We start from the raw sequence: 20,763 nt of genomic DNA on the forward strand, positions 1-20,763 counted from the left end.
TTCATTGTCCCCAACAAACAGAAATTCTGATTTTCCACTTGCATTTTTATTGTTGTGATTGATAATCCATTCCAGAATCATTTCCTGTTTTTCTAATTCTTCGTCTCCTTGCCTTCAACCTGAAGACCACAAATAGGGAGCAGAGGAAAGTAAATTTCCAAATATAGTCGGAAGATTTTCTCAACTCTAGTCTTTCCGTGCTTGCGTCTTGCTCACTCGCTGTTCATATTGGGGGAATTGTGGGGACATTAGCCATTCTCGAACCTTTCTGCTCCCAAAGGTTCTGTGATTCTGGCTGAGATTCCGAGAAATAGCCACTTACAACCCTTTGGTATCAATCCAAGCAATCTGATCTCAGGACCCAGATGGTGACGGGGTCCATGTTCACTGAGGTTCTGTTGTTCGCCTGCAGTATCATTAACAAAAGAGCCATGGGAGCCCTAGAATAAGGTCAGTCAGGTGATGGAAACTCAATCCCCATTGTGTTCACAGAATCATAGAATCCCTACTGTGCAGAAGGAGGCCATTCAGCCCATGGAGTCTGCATCCCACCCAGGCCCTATCCCCATAACCCCACATTTTTACCCTGTTCCCCCCCCCCCCCCCTCCGCCACTAGTTGTTTGCTAGCAACGGGATTCTCTGGTCTAGCTGCTGTCAATGGGAATTCCCAATGATGTCACCCCCACATCGGTGGGAAACCCGCAGGTGGGGGTGCACTGCTGGCGGGACTGGAGAATCCTGGCGAACAGCCCAGGAATTCCAGCCCATATCGGGAAAGACTGACAGGATGAACTTGGTGCTTATCTCAAACATTTAGAATCAAATTAAACATTGACTCATCCAGTGAGTTTATTCAAAAGTTAAACTTTGATGATATTCCATGTAAACATTTGTATAGTGATAGATGAATAACTAGGACATAGTCAGGAAACAGCTTACATCGGGTAATGGATTGCTAAATCTCCAAATTATTACAAAGACATTCTAAACAGGTCAAACCTATACATGGAGGTGTGGATAACAGGCAATCCCTTAGTCTGTGATATAGGCAGCATAAAGAGGGGAAGGATATTCCGTAAACATGTGAAAGGTATGGACTTTAAACACTTTTTAAAGGAATGGAAAAGCTGTTAGGTATCAGCTTAATGCATTTTTATCTTGGGTTGTGGATTTCACCCAAAGTGAGGACATGTGCTCATAGGACGGCACAGTGGTTAGCACTGCTGCCTCACAGTGCCAAGGACCCGGGTTCAATTCCAGCCTCGGGTGACTGTCTGTGTGGAGTTTGCACATTCTCCCCCGTGTCTGCGTGGGTTTCCTCCGGGTGCTCTGGTTTCCTCCCAAAGATGTGCAATTTAGGTGAATTGACCATGATAAATTGCCCCTCAGTGTTCCGAGATGTGTGGATTAGGGGTATTAGCGGGGTAAATACATAGGGTTACGGGGATAGAGTGGGGAGGTGGGCCTTGGTGAGATGCTGTCAGAGAGTTGGTGCGGGTCAGATGGGCCAAATGGCTTCCTCCTGCAATGTTGGGATTCTACGCTTCTATGATAGTCTAATCTGGCGCTTTGGTGGAGCGCTGCATTGATGGGGGTGCCACCTTTCACCCCACACATCAGAAACGTGGTCCATCTGTACAAATGGACATAAAAGATCTGACGGTAGCATTCGGTGAAAAGTAGGGAGTCCTCCTGGCATCCTTCAGCAACACCACCAAAAACAAAATAAGCGGACATTTATAACATTCTCTTAACCTTGCTGAAATTTGTCTTCGATAATGAGACTGACAGTAACGAGATCTCAAAAAAAGCAGCATATAAATTCGTGTCAGGGGAGAAGCAGGGTAAATTCTTGGGTTACAGGGATAGGACCTGGGTGAGATTGTGATTGGTGCAGGCTCGATGGGCTGAATGGCCGCCTTCTGCACTGTTGGGATTCTCTGACTCTAGATGCTGTCTGCCTTGCTGAGTATTACTGGCCGGCACGGTGGCACAGTGGTTAGCACTGCTGCCTCACACCGCCAGGGACCCAGGTTCAATTCTGGCCTCAGGTCACTGTCTGTGTGGAGTTTGCACGTTCTCTCCGTGTCTGCGTGGGTTTCCTCCAGGTGCTCCGGTTTCCTCCCACCGTCCAAAGATGTGCAGGATAGTTGGATTGGCCATGCTAAATTGACCCTAATGTCAAGGAGATTAGCAGGGTAAATATGTGGGGTTATGGGAATAAGGCCTGGGTGGGATTGTGGTCGGTGCAGACTCGATGGGCCGAATGGCCTCCTTCTGTACTGTAGGGATTCTGTACTGTAGAAATGCAATTTTTAAAAACTATTTTAATAACGTGTTCTTGCATCACCTATTTTACTGGCTGTGTAGCATTGTGAAGCTTTTAAAGTTTAGGATACGTGCTTACCATTGTACATTTTGCTCAGCGAAGGACACTGTGAATCTGATATTTGTTCTTCATCGTGAAACAATTGAATAAGCTCATCGTGTCCCCCGAATGACTGGATTGGAGCCAGTTTTGTATCTCAACCGGTAATAACGCTGTCTTCCTGATAACATGTCCAAAGTCCAAGGTATCAACATTCAAGACGTTTCAGATCGGGATTTTTAAGCTACTGACATAATCGAGGAATTATGGAGGAACCAGAGGCTTTTCAACAACCTACCAAAAGAAAAGGGGTGAGTTCCAGTCTTCCTTGCTGAATGCACCCCCGTTCAGCTGAGGCCTGCTGCTTTTGCTGTGCTTTATCTGTGACCTCTCAGTATCACACGTCTGGAATATCTCAAGTGGATGCTTTAAAAAGGGAAGATGTTCGCAGTGCTCAGCAGGTCTGACAGCATCCGTAAAGAGAGAGAGAAAGAGAGTTACTGAACCCGATTTTCAATGAGCCATGGGGGTGGGGGTCTGTGTGCGGGCGTGCTTTGAAAATAGCGTTCCCAATGACGTGTCAGTGTCTTAATGCCCCCGGGAGCATGGGTATTTCCAAAGAGAGCTTAATGGTGGGGAGGGGGGGGGGGGGGGGGGGTGGAATTAGAAACCCGCTCCTCTCCAATTCAAGGCCCATTAATCTCCCTGAGGCACCTGTTAATGAGTCGTAAAGGCCTTAAAGTGATTTCCACATCACTGATCACCAAACACTGGTGCACCGTTAGTGCGTTAATGTCCTTGCTGTCATCAGATTTTTAAATGGACCTACCACATAATAAGCTGATCTTTCTCTTCACCCTATCTGTGATTGTAACGCTATATCCTGCTCCCTCTCCTTTCCTTCTCCCCTATGTACTCTAAGAAGTCTCACAACACCAGTTTAAAGTCCAGCAGGTTTATTTGGCATCACGAGCTTTCAGAGCACTGCTCCTTCATCAGGTGAGTAGCCACTCACCTGATGGAGGGGCAGCGCTCTGAAAGCTTGTGATACCAAATAAACCTGTTGGACTTTAACCTGGTCTTGTGGGACTTCTTACTGAGCCCACCCCAGTCCAACGCCAGCATCTCGAAATCATGCCTCTGTACTCTATGTACGGTATGTTTTGTCTGTATAGCGCACAAGAAACAATACTTTTCACTTTATTCCAATACAGTTGTCAATAATAAATCAAATCAAATCAAAAATTAGATCTAATGCAGCAAAACATCAAATAATTTTTTGTGAGGAAGATTTTGACAGTAAATATTTTAGACTCGAATGTTTAGGTCAAATGTTGTGCCTCTTAGTTGGCTGTTTGGTTACTTCTCCACTCCATTGAATACAGGAGTTGGGACGTCTTGTTGAAGTTGTACAAGACACTGGTAAGGCCACACTTGGAATACTGTGTACAGTTCTGGTCACCCTATTATAGAAAAGATATTATTAAACTAGAAAGAGTGCAGAAAAGATTTACTAGGATGCTACTGGGACTTGATGACTTGAATTATTAAGGAGAGGCAGGGTAGACTGGAACTTTTTTTCCCTGGAGCGTAGGAAGCTTAGGGGTGATTTTATACAGGTCTATAAAATAATGAGGGGCATAGATAAGGTAGATAGTCAACATCTTTTCCCAAAGATAAAGGAGTCTAAAACTAGAGGGCATAGGTTTAAGGTGAGAGTAGAGAGATACAAAAGAGTGCAGAGGGGCAATTTTTTAACTCAAGAGGGTGGTGAGTGTCTGGAACAAGCTGCCAGAGGTAGTAGTAGAGGCAGGTACAATTTTGTCTTTTAAAAAGCGTTTAGACAGTTACATGGGTAAGATGATTATAGAGGGATATGGGCCAAACGCGGGCAGTTGGGACTAGCTTAGGGGTAAAAATTGGGCGGCATGGACAAGTTGGGCCAAGGGGCCTGTTTCCATGCTGTAAATCTCTATGACTCCATTGGGCTGCTGGGTCTCCGATGAGCTGCCTCCTCTCTTCCTCAAGGCAGTGGCAGACCCCAATATGGCTGACGTCTGTCTTTGAGGACCGTGCTCTGCAGGCAACTCCTGTCTCCTCGCTGTGCTTGGCCCCACTAACCGAGCTCCGAACAGGGTCTCCAACCCAATCAGGAAATCCATGTATGAAGGCAGCAACGCATGAGCCTCATTGACATGGTGCATGCTGGGAACCCAGAAATCATCCAGGTGTCAGATTCCTGAATCCTGGAATGAGAATTAAGCCCCATGTATCAGCTCGATGACATTCCGTCAGAAAATGTTCGAGAGTCAACAGCTCACAAGCAAGTGCAGAAGCAAGAATATCTTCAACTGTTTCAAACAAAATGGAAAACACCCCAAAGGGCAACGGCCTTCTCTACCGCCTGCAACACTTGCACGCTTAGTTTATTATCGATGATACCTTCCTGGTCACCATTACTGAAGATAGCGTTATAATTCCAGATTTATTAGTTGAATTTAAATTCCCCCAGCTGCCATAGTGGGATTTGAACCCATACTCCCAGGGTATTAGTTTGGGACAGTGACATTGCTACCGCACAACTATAGAATTATAGAATCCACACAGTGCAGAAAGAGGCCATTCAGCCCATTGAGCCTGCATTGACAACAATCCCATCCAGACCCTAGTCCCGTAACCCCACGTGTTTACCCTGTTAATCTCCATGACACTAAGGGGCAATTTAGCATGGCCAATCAACCTAACCCACACATCTTTGGACAGTGGGAGGAAACCGGAGCACCCGGAGGAAACCCACACAGACACGGGAAGAACATGCAAACTCCACACAGACAGTGACCCGAAGCTGGAATTGAACCCCGGTCCCTGACGCTGTGAGGCAGCAGTGCTAACCACCGTGCCACCCATCTCCCTCAAATTATCAGTTGGGACCCTGACAACAACTCCCCAAACTTCTCCTTGAAAGGATATTTTCTTAAGGAATTGCGTTTGGCCTCAGTGCCTCAGTGGGAAAGAAAGAGTGAAAAAAAACTCATCCAACATTCCTGCTCTCAATTGCTGTTCTTGATCATGTATGTGCTTGCACAGAGGCATGTGCATGTGTGCTTGTTACCTGTGTGTGTGCATACGTGTGCATGTTTGTGCACTTGCACTTGCTTGTATGCATACATGCAAATGGTCATGAACCTAGTCTAAAGTCAAACCATTAAGAATTTTTTTTTGTTGCAAAAACCATGGCTAATCTATTTTATTCCCTAATTTGTCAAGCTATTTTATTAATTGTGTTTATTAATTGATTGATTGGATGATTTGATGTGATGATCTTGTCCCCAGCGTTTGACCAACGTGCTTGCTTTGACCACTCTCGTGTCCACATTTGGATCTTCCTTCCAATACGGCTACAATGTTGCTGTCGTTAACTCTCCGGCTGTGGTAAGTGACCGAAATATTGATGTTGTCCATTCATTATCCTTCTTGGACTGCGCAAGTGGGCTCCAGTGAGTAAATAATTAGAGAAAAACTTGGCAGCAGTGAGCAGTTCTGCCTATTCTGGCGTCTGGCCATTGTAACAACACATGCGACCTTTTTATCTTTATTGCTTATTTTGTTTGACTCATCATTTATTTCCTAAGTGCCTTTCTGCCCCCAGCACCATCATACAAACATTTTGTCTTTATTCATTCACGAGACGTGGGCATCACTGGCTGGGCCAGCATTTATTGCCCATCCCTAACTGCCCTTGAACTGAATACTTTGCTCGGCCATTTCAGAGGGCAGTTCAGAGACAACCACATTACAATGGGTCTTACCCAGCATTGGGTAACTGCGTGGAGTTTGCACGTTCTTCCCGTGTCTGCGCGGGCTTCCTCCGGGTGCTCCAGTTTCCTCCCACAGTCCGAAGATGTGCGAGTTCGGTGGATTGTCTGTGCTAAATTGCCCCTTAGTGTCACACATCTCTTTAACCTGCGTTTAATGTTCCCTCCACCCACATTATCTGTACCTTTAAGACCTGGCTGGCTGTAGAGATTTGCATTCTAATTGGTATTCTGTAACTTGATGTGTCTCTGTGCACTCTTGGAGAACAGATTTTCACTCCATCTGACGAAGGGGCAGCGCTCCGAAAGCTTATGGTATTTGCTACCAAATAAACCTGTTGGACTTTAACCTGGTGTTGTGAGACTTCTTACTGTCCTTAGTGTCAGGGCAGAGTAAATGCATGGGGTTACGGGGATAGAGCTTGGGTGGGATTGCTGTTGGTGCAGGCTCGATAGGCCAAATGGCCTCCTCCTGCACTGTTGGGATTCTATGGCCGGAATTATACCAGCATGCCCGCCTCAGAATTGGGGTGGGCGAGGCTCGCAGAACGGCATTCTCCATTGGCCTCGGGCTTGATCTTACGAGCCTCGGGCGGGCGAGGTGGTAAAATTCCGGCATGTGAGTTCACATCAAATATGTGAAGCCCAGGAGGACAGATTTAAGACTGTCAGAGGAATGCAGTCCACAGGAACTCCAATTCACGTTCTGCCTTTAACGGGGCCAAACCTTTCTCGATAACTGCAATATCTTTGATTAAGCCTTTAGTGCTTTGCTTTCTAATGCATCACTTTCTACAGCATCCTTCTCCTGTCCCTATTTCTTTGTTATTCTGCTGAAAGCCAAGATTTATTGGATAAATAAATTGTTCTGAATGTTGCCATAAAGTCATGTGGATTAATCCCACTAATGGATGCATTCATATAATTACAAGCTGGGAGGGTTAAAGAGTAAATTAAACCTTTTGGAGCTTCTATGACCCGATTGCGTATCCCAGCGGTACCATTCACTTCTGCTGCTTCTGTCTGACAGCAACACTGAAACCAAATGTTTGCCTCGACCTAACCTCGTGCAAAAGATTCAATCCGCTCAAGAATATGTAAAATAACTGAAGCGCAAAATATACTGTCGTTCATTTTCCAAGGAACACATCCCCTTGCTGTGTGACTGCAAACAATATCATAAAAATCATTGAACTGCATAATGAGACTTCCAGGTAGTGAAACAATCTCTTGTTAAGATAATCTATTTGAGCTGCAACACACTTTTTGTGAAATTAATATTTTGGTAATTCTACATCGTTGTAACGAGAGGGAATGACAAATAAAAGTTTCGAACTCCAATAAGCACTGAGCGCTGATATTCAGTCTTTCTTTAACGATGAATTGGTTCTGGAAGAGATGTTGAAAGAGGGAATGTTCAATTATGAAGAGTTCTTGATTAGTGATGAAACAGAATGTCACTCTGTGAATTATACAGGGACTGTGCTTGCTTGTGAGTTCGAAGACCATGAGGGGATAGTGAGGAGATAGTGAGGAGCATTGTCAGAAGCTACAGAAGGATATAGATAGGCTGGAAATTTGGGCAAAGAAATGGCAGATGGAGTTCAATCCTGATAAATGCCAAGTGATGCATTTTGGTAGAAATAATGTAGGGAGGAGCTATACGATAAATGGCAGAACCATAAAAAGTGTAGATACGCAGAGGGACCTGGGTGTGCAAGTCCACAGATCCTTTAAGGTGACGTCACAGGTGGAGAAGGTGGTGAAGAAGGCATATGGCATGCTTGCCTTTATAGGACGGGGCATAGAGTATAAAAGTTGGGGTCTGATGTTACAGATGTATAGAACGTTGGTTCAGCCGCATTTGGAATACTGCGTCCAGTTCTGGTCGCCACACTACCAGAAGGACATGGAGGCTTTGGAGAGAGTACAGAGGAGGTTTACCAGGATGTTGCCTGGTATGGAGGGGCTTAGTTATGAGGAGAGATTGGGTAAACTGGGGTTGTTCTCCCTGGAAAGACGGAGGATGAGGGGAGACTTAATAGAGGTGTATAAAATTATGAAAGGCATAGATAGGGTGAACGGTGGGAAGCTTTTCCCCAGGTCGGTGGTGACGTTCACGAGGGGTCATAGGTTCAAGGTGAAGGGGGGGAGGTTTAACACAGATATCAGAAGGACATATTTTACACAGAGGGTGGTGGGGGCCTGGAATGAGCTGCCAGGCAAAGTGGTGGAGGCAGACATACTGGGAACGTTTAAGACTTATCTAGATAGCCATATGAACGGAGTGGAAATGGAGGGAAAGAAAAGAATGGTCTAGTTTGGACCAGGGAGCGGCACGGGCTTGGAGGGCCGAAGGGCCTGTTCCTGTGCTGTATTGTTCTTTGTTCTTGACTTAAACCGCAGGCTAGGATTTGAGCAAATATAGAAACATAGAAACTAGAAACAGGAGGAGGCCATTCGGCCCTTCGAGTCTGCTCCGCCATTCATTTTGATCATGGCTGATCATCAAATTCAATATCCTGATTCCCCCCTTCCTCCCATATCCCTCGATCCCTTTAGCCCCAAGAACTATATCTAATTTCTTCTTGAAAGCACTCAACGTTTTGGCCTCAACTGCTTTCTATGGCAGTGAATTCCACACATTCACCACCCTCTGGCAGTGGCGTAATGGTAACGCCGCTGGACTTTGTAATCCAGCCACCCAGGGTTCAAATCCCACCATGTCAGCTGGTGAAATTTGAATTTTATGAACACCTGGAATTAAAAGTCTAATAATGACCATGAAACCATTGTTGCTTGTCGTAATCACAGAATCCCTACAGTACAGAAGGAGGCCATTCGGCCCATCGAGTCTGCACCGACAACAATCCCACCCAGGCCCTATCCCCGTAACCCCACATATTTACCCTGCTAATCCCCCCGAAACTAGGATCAATTTAACATGGCCAATCAACCTAACCCACCCATCTTTGGACTGTGGGAGCAAACCGGAGCACCTGGAGGAAACCCACACAGACACAGGGAGAATGTGCAGACTCCACACAGAGAGAGACCCAAGCCAGGAACTGAACCCGTCCCCTGCCACTGTGAGGCAACAGAGCTAACCACTGTGCCACCGTATTGCCCCAAACCCGTCTGGTTCACTAATGTCCTTCAGGGAAGGAAATCTGCCGTCCTTACCCGGTCTGGCCTACATGTGACTCACAGCAATGTGGCTGACTCTTGAATGCCCTCAGGAATGACAATAAGTGCTGGCCCGGCCAGCGACACCCACATCCCATGAATGAATAAAAAGAAGCATTTGGAAACGTCCTAATTTTTGGAGGCGTGCTATTTTTTTTTCCAAATAAGTAAGCTGCTTCTCACTCTTGCCAAAATGTGCTTTTGATGATGCATTTTGTAACATTATGCCACACTCACACGCAGGAAATGGTTTAGACATTTCTTGATATAAAATGATGCCTTCGGTTCCCCTTCAAGCCAAAAACAAAAGATTCCTCATTGGAGCAGTTCAGAGGCAACCCAACATAACTAATAGTGCCAAGTTAGCTCTGTCATTATAAAGTTGAACGCTCTGAATGTTGTTGGTGCTTTGACAAATGTTTCCTGTCTTACAGTACATGCAGCAGTTTTACAACCAGTCTTACTTTGATCGACATGGCAGTTACATGGACAGTAGCTTCCAAACTGCCTTGTGGTCTCTCACCGTCTCCATGTATCCACTCGGAGGATTTTTTGGGTCCCTTATGGTCGCCCCTCTGGTAAATAAACTGGGCAGGTGAGCAGCAAAAGGTCAGCAGATCAAACATGGAGTAATTTGATTTGATTTATTATTGTCACATGTATTGGGATACAGTGAAAAGTATTGTTTCTTTCGCGCTATACAGACAAAACATACCATTCATAGAGTACATTTGGGGAGAAATAAAGGAGAGGGTACAGAATGTAGTGTTACAGTTACTGATAGGGTGTAGAGAAAGATCAGCTTAATATATAATAGGTCCATTCAAAAGTCTGATGGCAGCAGGGAAGAAGCTGTTCTTGAGTCCGTTGGTACGTAATCTCAGGCTTTTGTATCTTTTTCCCGACAGAAGAAGGTGGAAGAGAGAATGTCCAGGACTCGTGATGTCCTTAATTATGCTGGCTGCTTTGCCGAGGCAGCAGGAAGTGTAGACAGGGTCAATGGATGGGAGGCTGGTTTGTGTGATGGATTGGGCTACATTCACAACCCTTTGTGGTTTCTTGCGGTCTTGGTCAGAGCAGGAGTCATACCAAGCTGCGATACATCCGGAAAGGATGCTTTCTATGGTGCATCTGTGGTCGGTGCAGACTTGATGGGCTGAATGGCCTCCTTCTGCACTGTAGGGATTCTATGAAATTGGTGAAAGTTGTAGCGGACATGCTTAATTTCCTAGTACCAGATGTGCCAGAGTGTTTACAGGATTGAGATTTTCTGGTAGCACCATGAACCACATGAATATAACCTGAACAGTTCCTGTAATGTGTGCCCTGGACAATGTGAGAGCCTCGAGATACTTCACATTACCATCGCAGTTTTAGCCCTAGACCCTATACCTTACTGGTGCTCTGTCCAAGAGTAACTCTCCGTACGAACCATGGGACTGGAGAATTGAGTTCTATGCTTGAATTCCATTAGATGGCCCTCAATTAGGCGACAGCTAATGGAATTCTCTCAGCTAACAGGTTAACAGTTCCAAAATAATCACTGTAGTTTTGAAGAGATAATCAGCAGTCATGTATCAGGAAGTATAAAACTTTAGTCAGGCTGCATTTGAAATGTTGTTTGTAGTTCTGATCACTACCAAAAGGTAGTGGAGGCTTTGGAGAGGGTACAAAGAAGGTTTGCCAGGATGTTGCCTGGTCTTGAGGGTGTTAGGTTTGAGGAAAGGTTGGATAAACTTGGATTGTTTTCACTGGAAAGACAGAAGCTGAGGAGCGACCTGATAAAGGTCTACAAAATTATGAGAGGCACAGATAGGATGGATAGTCAGAGACTTTTTCCCAGGGTGGAAGGGTTGACTACAAGAGGGCACAGGTTCAGGGTGAGAGAGGGTAAGTTTAGGGGAGATATGCGGGAAAAGTTTTTCACACAGAGGGTGGTGGGTGCCTGGAAGGCACGGCTGATGGAGGTGGTGGAAGCAGGCACATTAGCAATGCTCAAAGTGTATCTTTCATAGAAACCCTACAGTACAGAAAGAGGCCATTCGGCCCTTCGAGTCTGCATCGACCACAATCCCACCCAGGCCCTACCCCCATATTCCTACACATTTACCCACTAATCCTTCTCACTTACGCAACTCAGGACACTAGGGGCAATTTTAGCATGGCCAATCAACCTAACCTGCACATCTTTGGACTGTGGGAGGAAACCGGAGCACCCGGAGGAAACCCACGCAGACACGAGGAGAATGTGCAAACTCCACACAGACAGTGACCCAAGCCGGGAATCGAACCCAGGTCCCTGCAGCTGTGAAGCAGCAGTGCTAACCACTGTGCTACCACTGTGCTATCTTGATAGACACATGAACGGGAGGTGAACAGAGGGATAGAAACCGCGTATTGGTGCAGGTTTGATGGGCCAAAGGGCCTGTCCCTGTGTTATATTGTTCTTTGAAATGATAATATTTTGGGAGGAAGATGTCCATTCTGTGTAATTCAATGTTGTTCCAGAGTCAAACTCCAGATCTGAGGGAAAATGACAGATGATATCCTCTAATAAACTTCATTATCCTTGGACTCGTAAATCACTCCAGGCGCTGTGATTTTCCAATTCCCACAGCAGCAGATGTAATGGGTGTCCTGGGGGGGCCATGCAGCAGGAGCTGGAAAAACATTACCCCACCGGCATGAAATGATGGTGGGAACATGTGTTCCTGCCCCTTTGTGACAGGTCACCATTCCCGTCAGAGTTCAGCGTGAAGCCATTTTGCATCCCATTACTGCCAGTTTGGAGCACGTGCAGAGCAACAGTTGTGGTGTGGACATGTTGAGATTCACCTGGAAGAAGGCCCGAGGCAGCTGGCAGAGATTGGAAGATGGAGGTCTCCAGCAAGCGAGGACCCTGGGTCACATGCAGTGGGTGGGGGGGAGCATCTAACCACTCGCTCCTCATGCCGTGGGGCCTTCTGGGACGTGGAGCATCACGCTGCAAGGGCTTCTGGCACATGGATCTTCATGCTGCAAGGGCTTCTGGGATGTGGATCTTCATACTGCAAGGGCTTCTGGGATGTGGATCTTCACACTGCAAGGGCTTCTGGGACATGGATCTTCATACTGCAAGGGCTTCTGGGACATGGATCTTCATACTGCAAGGGCTTCTGGGACGTGGATCGTCATGCTGCAAGGGCTTCTGGGATGTGGATCTTCATACTGCAAGGGGGTCTGGGAGGTGGATCTTCGTACAACAAGGGCTTCTGGGACGTGGATCGTCATGCTGCAAGGGCTTCTGGGACGTGGATCGTCATGCTGCAAGGGGTTCTGGGATGTGGATCTTCGTACTACAAGGGCTTCTGGGACATGGATCTTCATGCTGCCTATTTGTATTGTAGAATCATAGAATCCCCACAATGCAGAAGAAGCCATTTGGCCCATCGAGTTTGCACTGGCCCTCTGACAGAAAATCCTACCCAGATCCTATCCCCATAACCGTACGTATTTCCCCTGTTAATCCCTGGGCATAAAGACCTGATAATGACATTTAAATGCATTCTAAAGGGGATCCCGATGTTCAGCGTGGGGATTCCCGTTATATCATTGGTGGTAGGGATGGGTACAATCCCAACGGGAAATCCTGCAGTTTCGGGATTCCCATGGGATTTCCCACTCCTGCCGCCAATCCCACTCCCCTAAACGAGGAATGGAAAACCCAACTCCACAGCTTCAGGAGCAGAACGGAGAAATACAAAGAAAAGATAATCAAAATGTTTCAAAGCGCAGCGTAAACGGGAGTTATATGGAAAGCTAGTGGAAGGTGAGGGGTAGCACAGTGGTTAGCACTGCCGCCTCACAGCGCCAGGGACCCAGGTTCAATTCCTGGCTCAGGTCACTGTCTGTGCAGAGTCTGCACGTTCTCCCCGTGTCTGCGGGGGTTTCCTCCGGGTGCTTCGGTCTCCTTCTACAGTCCAAACATGTGCAGGTTAGGTGGATTGGCTGTGGTAAATTGCCCCTTAGTGTCAGGGGGACTAGCAGGATAAATACATGGGGATAGGGCCTGGGTGGGATTGTAGTTGGTGCAGACTCGATGGGTCAAATGATGACACTCTGCACTGTAGGGATTCTATGATAGTAATGTGCTGAGCTATGGCATGCTTTTGGACTTTGTACCTGGCACGGATATTGAGGTTTACACAGCACCTCTGCAAACCTTAATACCATTTATTTTTCCTGATATTTTTCAGAAAAGGCACTTTGTTGTTCAACAATGTGTTTTCCATCGTGCCGGCAATACTGATGGGAACAAGTAAAGCATCAAAATCTTTTGAGATAATTATTTTTGCACGAATCATTATTGGTGTATGCGCAGGTACGTGAAGTCACCCAGGGTGAATAAAACCTTCTCCAGTCACTCTCATCTCACACTGAGGCAGATTGTGTTAACTCAGTCCAACAATACACTAACATAAAGCAAAAGAGAAAATGCTGGAAAATCTCAGCAGGTCTGGCAGCATCTGTAAGGAGAGAAAAGAACTGACGTTTCGAGTCCAGATGTCAAAGCTTTGACAAAGGGTCATTTGGACTCGAAACGTCAGCTCTTTTCTCTCTTTACAGATGCTGCCAGACCTGCTGAGATTTTCCAGCATTTTCCCTTCTGGTTTCAGATTCCAGCATCCACAGTAATTTGCTTTTTTCTTAATGCACTAACATACCTCATGCTTGGGATCAATTCATCTTTAATAGGTTGTGACATGGCTGTGACCTTAGTTTCTCAATACGTGACCTGTGGTGACACAGATTTGAACAGTATAACAGTAGCCGTGTCTCCCAATTTGAGGGCCCTGGGGTCACGGAGCAAGATTTTGGGGTCGTGAGTTCAGAGGTGAAATTGGCAACCACAGAGCTTGGATTGGTTTCTGGCAGATTCCTTTAATCCCTTGTGTATTATTTTATCTGTGCGTGGGGCTACAGGACTGATCTCTGAGACCTGGTTACTGTTGCAAACAAAAATCTATTAAAGAGTTGCTGTTCATTATTTTTTGTATAATACCTGACCTTTCATCAACTCTTCCGCCCACCCCAAGTTGCCCCCAGCCCCAGGTCAAGAATTAAAGCCCATCCCCCTGCCCCCCCCCGCCCCCCCCCCCCCTCCCCGCACAGCTGAAACCTCCCCCTGAAACCCCCTCAACCGCTGATGTCACCCTTCCCCCTTCAACAACTCCCGCCCTATAACAGGGCAGCACGGTGGCACAGTGATTAGCACTGCTGCCTCACAGCGCCAGGGACCCGGGTTCGATTCCCAGCTTGGGTCACTGTCTGTGTGGAGTTTGCACGTTCTCCTCGTGTCTGCTTGGGTTTCCTCCGGGTGCTCCGGTTTCCTCCCACCTGCTGGTTAGGGTGCATTGACCCGAACAGGCGCCAGAATGTGGCGACTAGGGGAATTTCACAGTAACTTCATTGCAGTGTTAATGTAAGCCTTACTTGTGACTCATAAATAAACTTTAAAACTTTAAAACAACTCTGCCAGCTCCCTAATTTGGGGTCACATGGAGTCTGAGACATTAAAATGGGGTCATATTGGGTGTAATAACTTTAACCAGGCAATTGAAGTGGGCCTGTTAGAATATGAGCTCCCTAATTAGGGGTTGAATTGATGGGCCAATCAGGAAACCTCTTGCTTTAACCAGGCGTGTCAGTTCCTCTGGCACTCCGAGTGTAGACTGTTAACTGAAAGCACTCTGTATGCTGTTGTCAGACTTGTAAATAAAGGGATTTTGGTGAAGGGACTTCTGCCTCCGAGGACTTATTACAATAGGAAATGTTTGGGGGTCACTGAACTACAGAGTTTAGTTTTCTCTGTTGCTGTACTGCTTAACTCTCATGCAAAACATCTTTCCTTGCTACATTGGCTGAGTATGTACCCTCCTGCCCCCACTGCCCCCCAACACTAGGTGATTATGTGTCTCCCCACACACATGTGTCTCCCCTGTTAGGGGCCAGATCAGAAATCCAAGATATATTATGAAGTTAACCCTAGACCCCAACTGTTTTATTCTGGCATTAGTGTGAGCATGAGTTGTTTCACTCCAGGCCTGATTCTATTGACCCACTAGGAAGCTTTTATTAAAACAGATTAACCCAGATTAACACAAACATTCCAGGAATTAGGATCAATTATGCTTCTGCAGCATCAACATGTGGGCTGCCAGTTTCAGACAAAGCGGCACCAATACATAGAACTGATTGTTTAAAAAAATCCTGCACAAGAAACATGACACAAATACATTTCTTAAAGGCACGGAATCATCACACTCCACATGCTGGATGGCACGTGTCCCCCGCACACACTGATGATGTGTCCCCCACACACACTGATGACGTGTCTCCGACACATGCTGCATGACATGTCTCCCACACACACTGGATGACATGTGTCTCCACACACATTAGATGACGTGTCTCCCACATACACTGGATGATGTGTGTCTCCCACACATTGGACGACAAGTGTCTCTCACTCACATACTGGATAACATGTGTGCCCCTGCTGACCTCACTGGAGTGAATATGTGTCCATTACCCATACAGAATGTGTGAAGCTCTCTCCATCAGTACAGCAACTTACCCAAATGATCAGCTTTATGGAATTCAATTTCACAGCATTTAAACTTACAAGTGCTGAGTAATTACTTGCATCATGGCCAATGCACTACACACTACACTACCCACAGCTAATGAAAGCAGGATGGTTATCGTTAGTTCCAATGTTTTCCCCAGTGTCTGGCATTTGTTGGTGGGGTGTTTTTGGTGTTTGACACAAGGGAGAGGCTTACAGAACTAACATTTCATTGCTCACTTTGTCCTTTCCAAAGCCGTCCTTACTTCTTATTGCCATATGTATTAACATACAGTGAAAAGTATTGTTCCTTGCACGCTATACAGACAAAGCATACTGTTAATAGAGAAGGAAAGGAGAGGGTGCAGAATGTAGTGTTACAGTCACAGCTAGGGTGTAGAGAAAGATCAACTTAATGCGAGGTAGGTCCATTCAAAAGTCTGGCAGCAGCAGGGAAGAAGCTGTTCTTGGTACGTGATTTCAGACTTTTGTATCTTTTTCCCGACGGAAGAAGGTGGAAGTGAGAATGTCCAGGGTGCGTGGGGACCTTGATTATGCTGGCTGCTTTTCCGAGGCAGTGGGAAGTGTAGACAAAGTCAATAGGTGGGAGGCTGGTTTGTGTGATGGATTGGGTACATTCACGACCTTTTGTAGTTCCTTGTGGCCTTGGGCAGAGCAGGGCAACATCGAATTCGCAATGCTGCCCCAAGCACAGGATTACAAATCGAAGAACAATGAGTTGCCACAAGCCCATTTTGAGGTTCCCTTTTTATGAAAGTGGATTTTTAAAAAATCCAGCTGGAGATATTCTGCCGGTATTTACTGGTGAAGATCTGTTCCACCCTGAAACCAAGGAATTCAGGCCATTGTTGCCAAGTTTTGGTAACTCATTAAAACTATTATTGATTTGACTTGATTTATTGTTGTCACATGTATTGGGATACAGTGAAAAGTATTGTTTCTTGCGTGCTATACAGACAAAGCATACCATTCATAGAGTTGATTAGTTGTAAGTATTGTTGTAAGTTGCAAGCATTAGTTGTAAGCTGTAAGTATTAAAGACTTGATTAGTTGTAAGTATTCGCATTCCAACCATTATTCATGTAAATTGAGTTTGTGTCTTTATATGCTCTGTTTGTGAACAGAATTCCCACTCACCTGAAGAAGGGGCTTGCAGCTCCGAAAGCTTGTGTGGCTTTTGCTACCAAATAAACCTGTTGGACTTTAACCTGGTGTTGTTAAACTTCTTACTGTATTCATAGAGTACGCAGGGGAGAAGAAAAGGAGAGGGCAAACTACACTTGATGCCAATCAAATATTGTCTCTGCACTTCCCTCCAGGTCTATCCTCCAACGTGGTCCCTATGTATTTGGGTGAACTTTCACCTAAGAATCTCCGAGGTGCGATTGGTGTGATGCCCCAGCTCTTCATTACAATCGGGATCCTGATTGCCCAGATATTCGGAATTAGAAGCATTCTTGCCAATGAACGAGGTACTCTCCTCCTGGTTCGCTTCGCCTGCGCCACGATGAGTTGCGTATAAACGCGCAAAGGCCTTTACCTTTTGTTTTTTAATCTTCTTCTTAGGTTGGCCATTGCTTTTGGCACTGACTGGAATCCCTGCTGTCGTGGAGCTCATTCTGTTGCCTTTTTCCCCCGAAAGTCCCAGATACATGTTGATCCAAAAAGGCAATGTAGCGGGAGCAAAAGCAGGTAAATAAGGCCGGGTGATATGGATTTCGGTTCTGAGCTACAGTCGATGGGAAACGGTCTGGATTGATTCGGAAGTGGGAGAAAAATTCCCGAGTCCAGTTTGATCTGGCACCCAAAGTTTTAAAGCTTTTAAAAGTTTTTTAAAAAGTTTATTTATTAGTGTCACAAGTAGCCTTACATTAACACTGCAATGAAGGTACTGTGAAAATCCCCTAGTCACCTGTTCGAGTACACTGAGGGAGAATTTAGCATGGCCAATGCACACTAACCGGCACACCTTTTGGACTGTGGGAGGAAACCGGAGCACCCAGAGGAAACCCACGCAGACATGGGGAGAACGTGCAGACTCCACACAGACACTGATCCAAGCCAGGAATTGAACCCAGGTCCCTGGAGCTTAATAAGTTAAGCAGTGTCAGACTTCCTTGTGCAAGCCACCTCTCCACCACTGCCACAGTGTGTGGGGTAACTCCAGTGTAGTGTGAAGCCTGGTCTAAGTAGCACTTGACAAGCATCCACTTATGCCCTGGTCACTGCACCAACTCACTGCAACTTCTTTTTAATGTTACTGAAAAGCAGATGATCCCCATCACACACCGATCTGAAGAATGGCGGGTCTGTGAGTGGAGCCCTGAATGTAGAAGCCTGCAAGCGGCAAACTGTCTCCTGGTTGGCAAAGTGCAATTCACAACCTGCAGTATAACTCACATGATATTGGTGTTTTTCACTCAATAACAACTTGTGTTCATATAGCGCCGTTAGCATAGTAAAACAACAAAAGCACTCCTTCAGGAGTATCACAACCTGGCACAAGTCCACATCAGGGGATGTTAGGTCAGCTGTTCGGAGAGGCGATGGCCTAGTGGTTTTACCACTAGACTATTCATCCAGAAACTCAGCTAATGTTCTGGGGACCCGGGTTCGAATCCCGCCATGGCAAATGGTGGAATTTGAATTCGATAAAAATTATCTGGAATTAAGAATCTACTGATGACCATTGTCGATTGTCGGAAAAACCGGTCTGGTTCTCTAATGCCCTTTAGGGAAATAAATCTGCCATCCTTACCTGGTCTGATCTACATGTGACTCCAGAGCCACAGCAATGTGGTTCACTGTCAAATGCCCTCCAAGGGCAACTAGGGATGGGCAATAAATGCTGGCCAGCCAGTGACACCCATGTCCCATGAATGAATAAGATGGTCAAAGAGATAGACCGGGATTTTCTGGCCATTGCAGAAGTAGCCCAGTCAAAAGTCCGTTGAATTTCGGTGGAATTGGATGGTCTCAGATTGGAAAGTCCTGCCCATGGGTTTTAACGGAGTTTCTTAAATGGCTGGAGAGAGAGAGGTGGAGAGGTTTAGGGAGGGAATTTCAGAGCTGAGGACCTAGCCAACTGAAGGCACAATGGCTAATGGTGAACCAATTAAAATTAGGGATATACAACAGGCCTGAATGGGAGGAGCTCCAATATCCCAGAGTGTGTTGGGCTGGAGCAGATCACCGAGATAGGGAGAGGGATGCAGGGATTTGAAAATGAGGATCAGAATTTTAAAAGCGGACACAATGTAGGTCAGAGAGCACAGGGATCACTGCTGAACTCAACTTGGTGTGAGCTAGAAAATGGGAAGCAGACATCTGGATGAGTATAAGCTTACGGAGGGTGGAAGGTGGGACACTGGCCGGAAATAGTTAAGTCTGGAGTTAAAACAGGGGCAGCACGGTCTCCCAGTGGTTAGCACTGCTGTCTCATAACGCCAGGGACCAGGGTTCGATTGCCAGCTTGAGTCAGTGCCTATGCGGAATCTGCATGTTCTCCCCGTGTCTGCGTAGGTTTCCTCCGGGTTCTCCGGTTTCCTCCTACAGTCCGAAAGACATACCGGTTAGATGCATTGGTCATGCTAAATTCTCCCTCAGTGTAACCTGAACAGGCAGCGGAGTGTGGCGACTAGAGGAATTTCACAGTAACTGCATTGTAGTGTTTACATAGTGTTTACTTAATAATAAGTATTATTATTATGTAATAATAAGTATTACAAGTAATAATAAGTATTATTACTTGTGATAATAATAAATAAACTTTCAAACTTTCAAAAGGAATTCTAGCCTGAATTACTTTGGATCCTTTTGTTTTGGTGTTGGTCCAAGACAGTGTTGTGTAATGGTTGTAACATTGGTAGCTGGCAAGCAGGAAATCATTGAAAAATTGAACTTCACTCTTTGGCACCTGATCACTGACTCCCCATTATCAGAGCAAAGAATTAGAGCTGCAAAATCTGAACCTTGAACGCCTTGTACCTCCCGAGACAGGGTAGAACAACAACACTGTCAAACACTGCCACTACCCAATGTCCTCATGCAATCAGAGTCAGTGCCAACTTAGTTCTAAAATTATGGTTATTATTAATTTATCAGTGTCAAAAGTAAGCTTATGTTTGCACTGCAATGAAGTTACTGTGAAAATCTCCTAGCCACCACACTCTGGCGTCTGTTCGGGTACACTGAGGGAGAATTTAGCATGGCCAAAGCACCCTAACCAGCACGTCCGTGGGAGGAAACCGGAGCACCAGGAGGAAACCCACGCAGACACGGGGAGAATGTGCAGACTCCACACAGACAGTGACCCAAGCTGGGATTCAAACCCGGGTCCCTGGCGCTGTGAGACAGCAGCGCTAACCCACTGGGCCGCCGTGCTGCATAGACAGGGTTGATAAGAAGGAACTTTTCCCCTTAGCAGAAGGATCAATATCCAGGGGCGGCATAGATTTAAGGTAAGGAGATTTAGAGGGGATTTGAGGAAAAGCCTTTTCACCCACAGGGTGGTGGGAGTCTGGAACTCATAAACTGAAAGAGTGCTAGAGGCGGGACCCCCTCACAACAATTAAGAAACATTTAGATGAACACCTGAAATGCTATAGCATACACGGCTAGGGACCAAGTGCTGGAAAATGGGAGTAGAATAGATAGGTGCTTGATGGCCAGCATGAACATGATGGGCTGAAGGGCCTCTTTCTGTGCTGTAAAAACTCTGAGGGTGGGACTTTAGGGCCTCGCTCGTCCCGAAACCGTAAAATCC

General features: G+C 46.1%; 1 protein-coding gene across 2 annotated transcripts in view; it reads left to right on the top strand.

The window, feature by feature from the left end:
• The first annotated feature begins 969 nt into the window (after positions 1-969).
• slc2a5 (solute carrier family 2 member 5) overlaps positions 970-20,763 on the top strand; it is a 42,935-nt gene continuing 23,141 nt past the window's right edge. Inside the window, exons 1-7 of one of the 2 annotated variants that reach the window (XM_078238711.1) lie at positions 970-1,091; positions 2,428-2,680; positions 5,703-5,801; positions 9,805-9,965; positions 13,606-13,730; positions 17,318-17,470; positions 17,565-17,690. In XM_078238711.1, the coding sequence (XP_078094837.1) occupies positions 2,636-2,680; positions 5,703-5,801; positions 9,805-9,965; positions 13,606-13,730; positions 17,318-17,470; positions 17,565-17,690 (709 nt within the window). In that variant the 5' untranslated portion in view covers positions 970-1,091; positions 2,428-2,635. The remainder of the gene's footprint in view (positions 1,092-2,427; positions 2,681-5,702; positions 5,802-9,804; positions 9,966-13,605; positions 13,731-17,317; positions 17,471-17,564; positions 17,691-20,763) is intronic. The other variant, XM_078238712.1, reaches the window with a different exon arrangement.

The sequence above is a fragment of the Mustelus asterias genome, chromosome 22, assembly GCF_964213995.1.
Source record: "Mustelus asterias chromosome 22, sMusAst1.hap1.1, whole genome shotgun sequence".
NCBI classification, from domain to species: domain Eukaryota; kingdom Metazoa; phylum Chordata; class Chondrichthyes; order Carcharhiniformes; family Triakidae; genus Mustelus; species Mustelus asterias.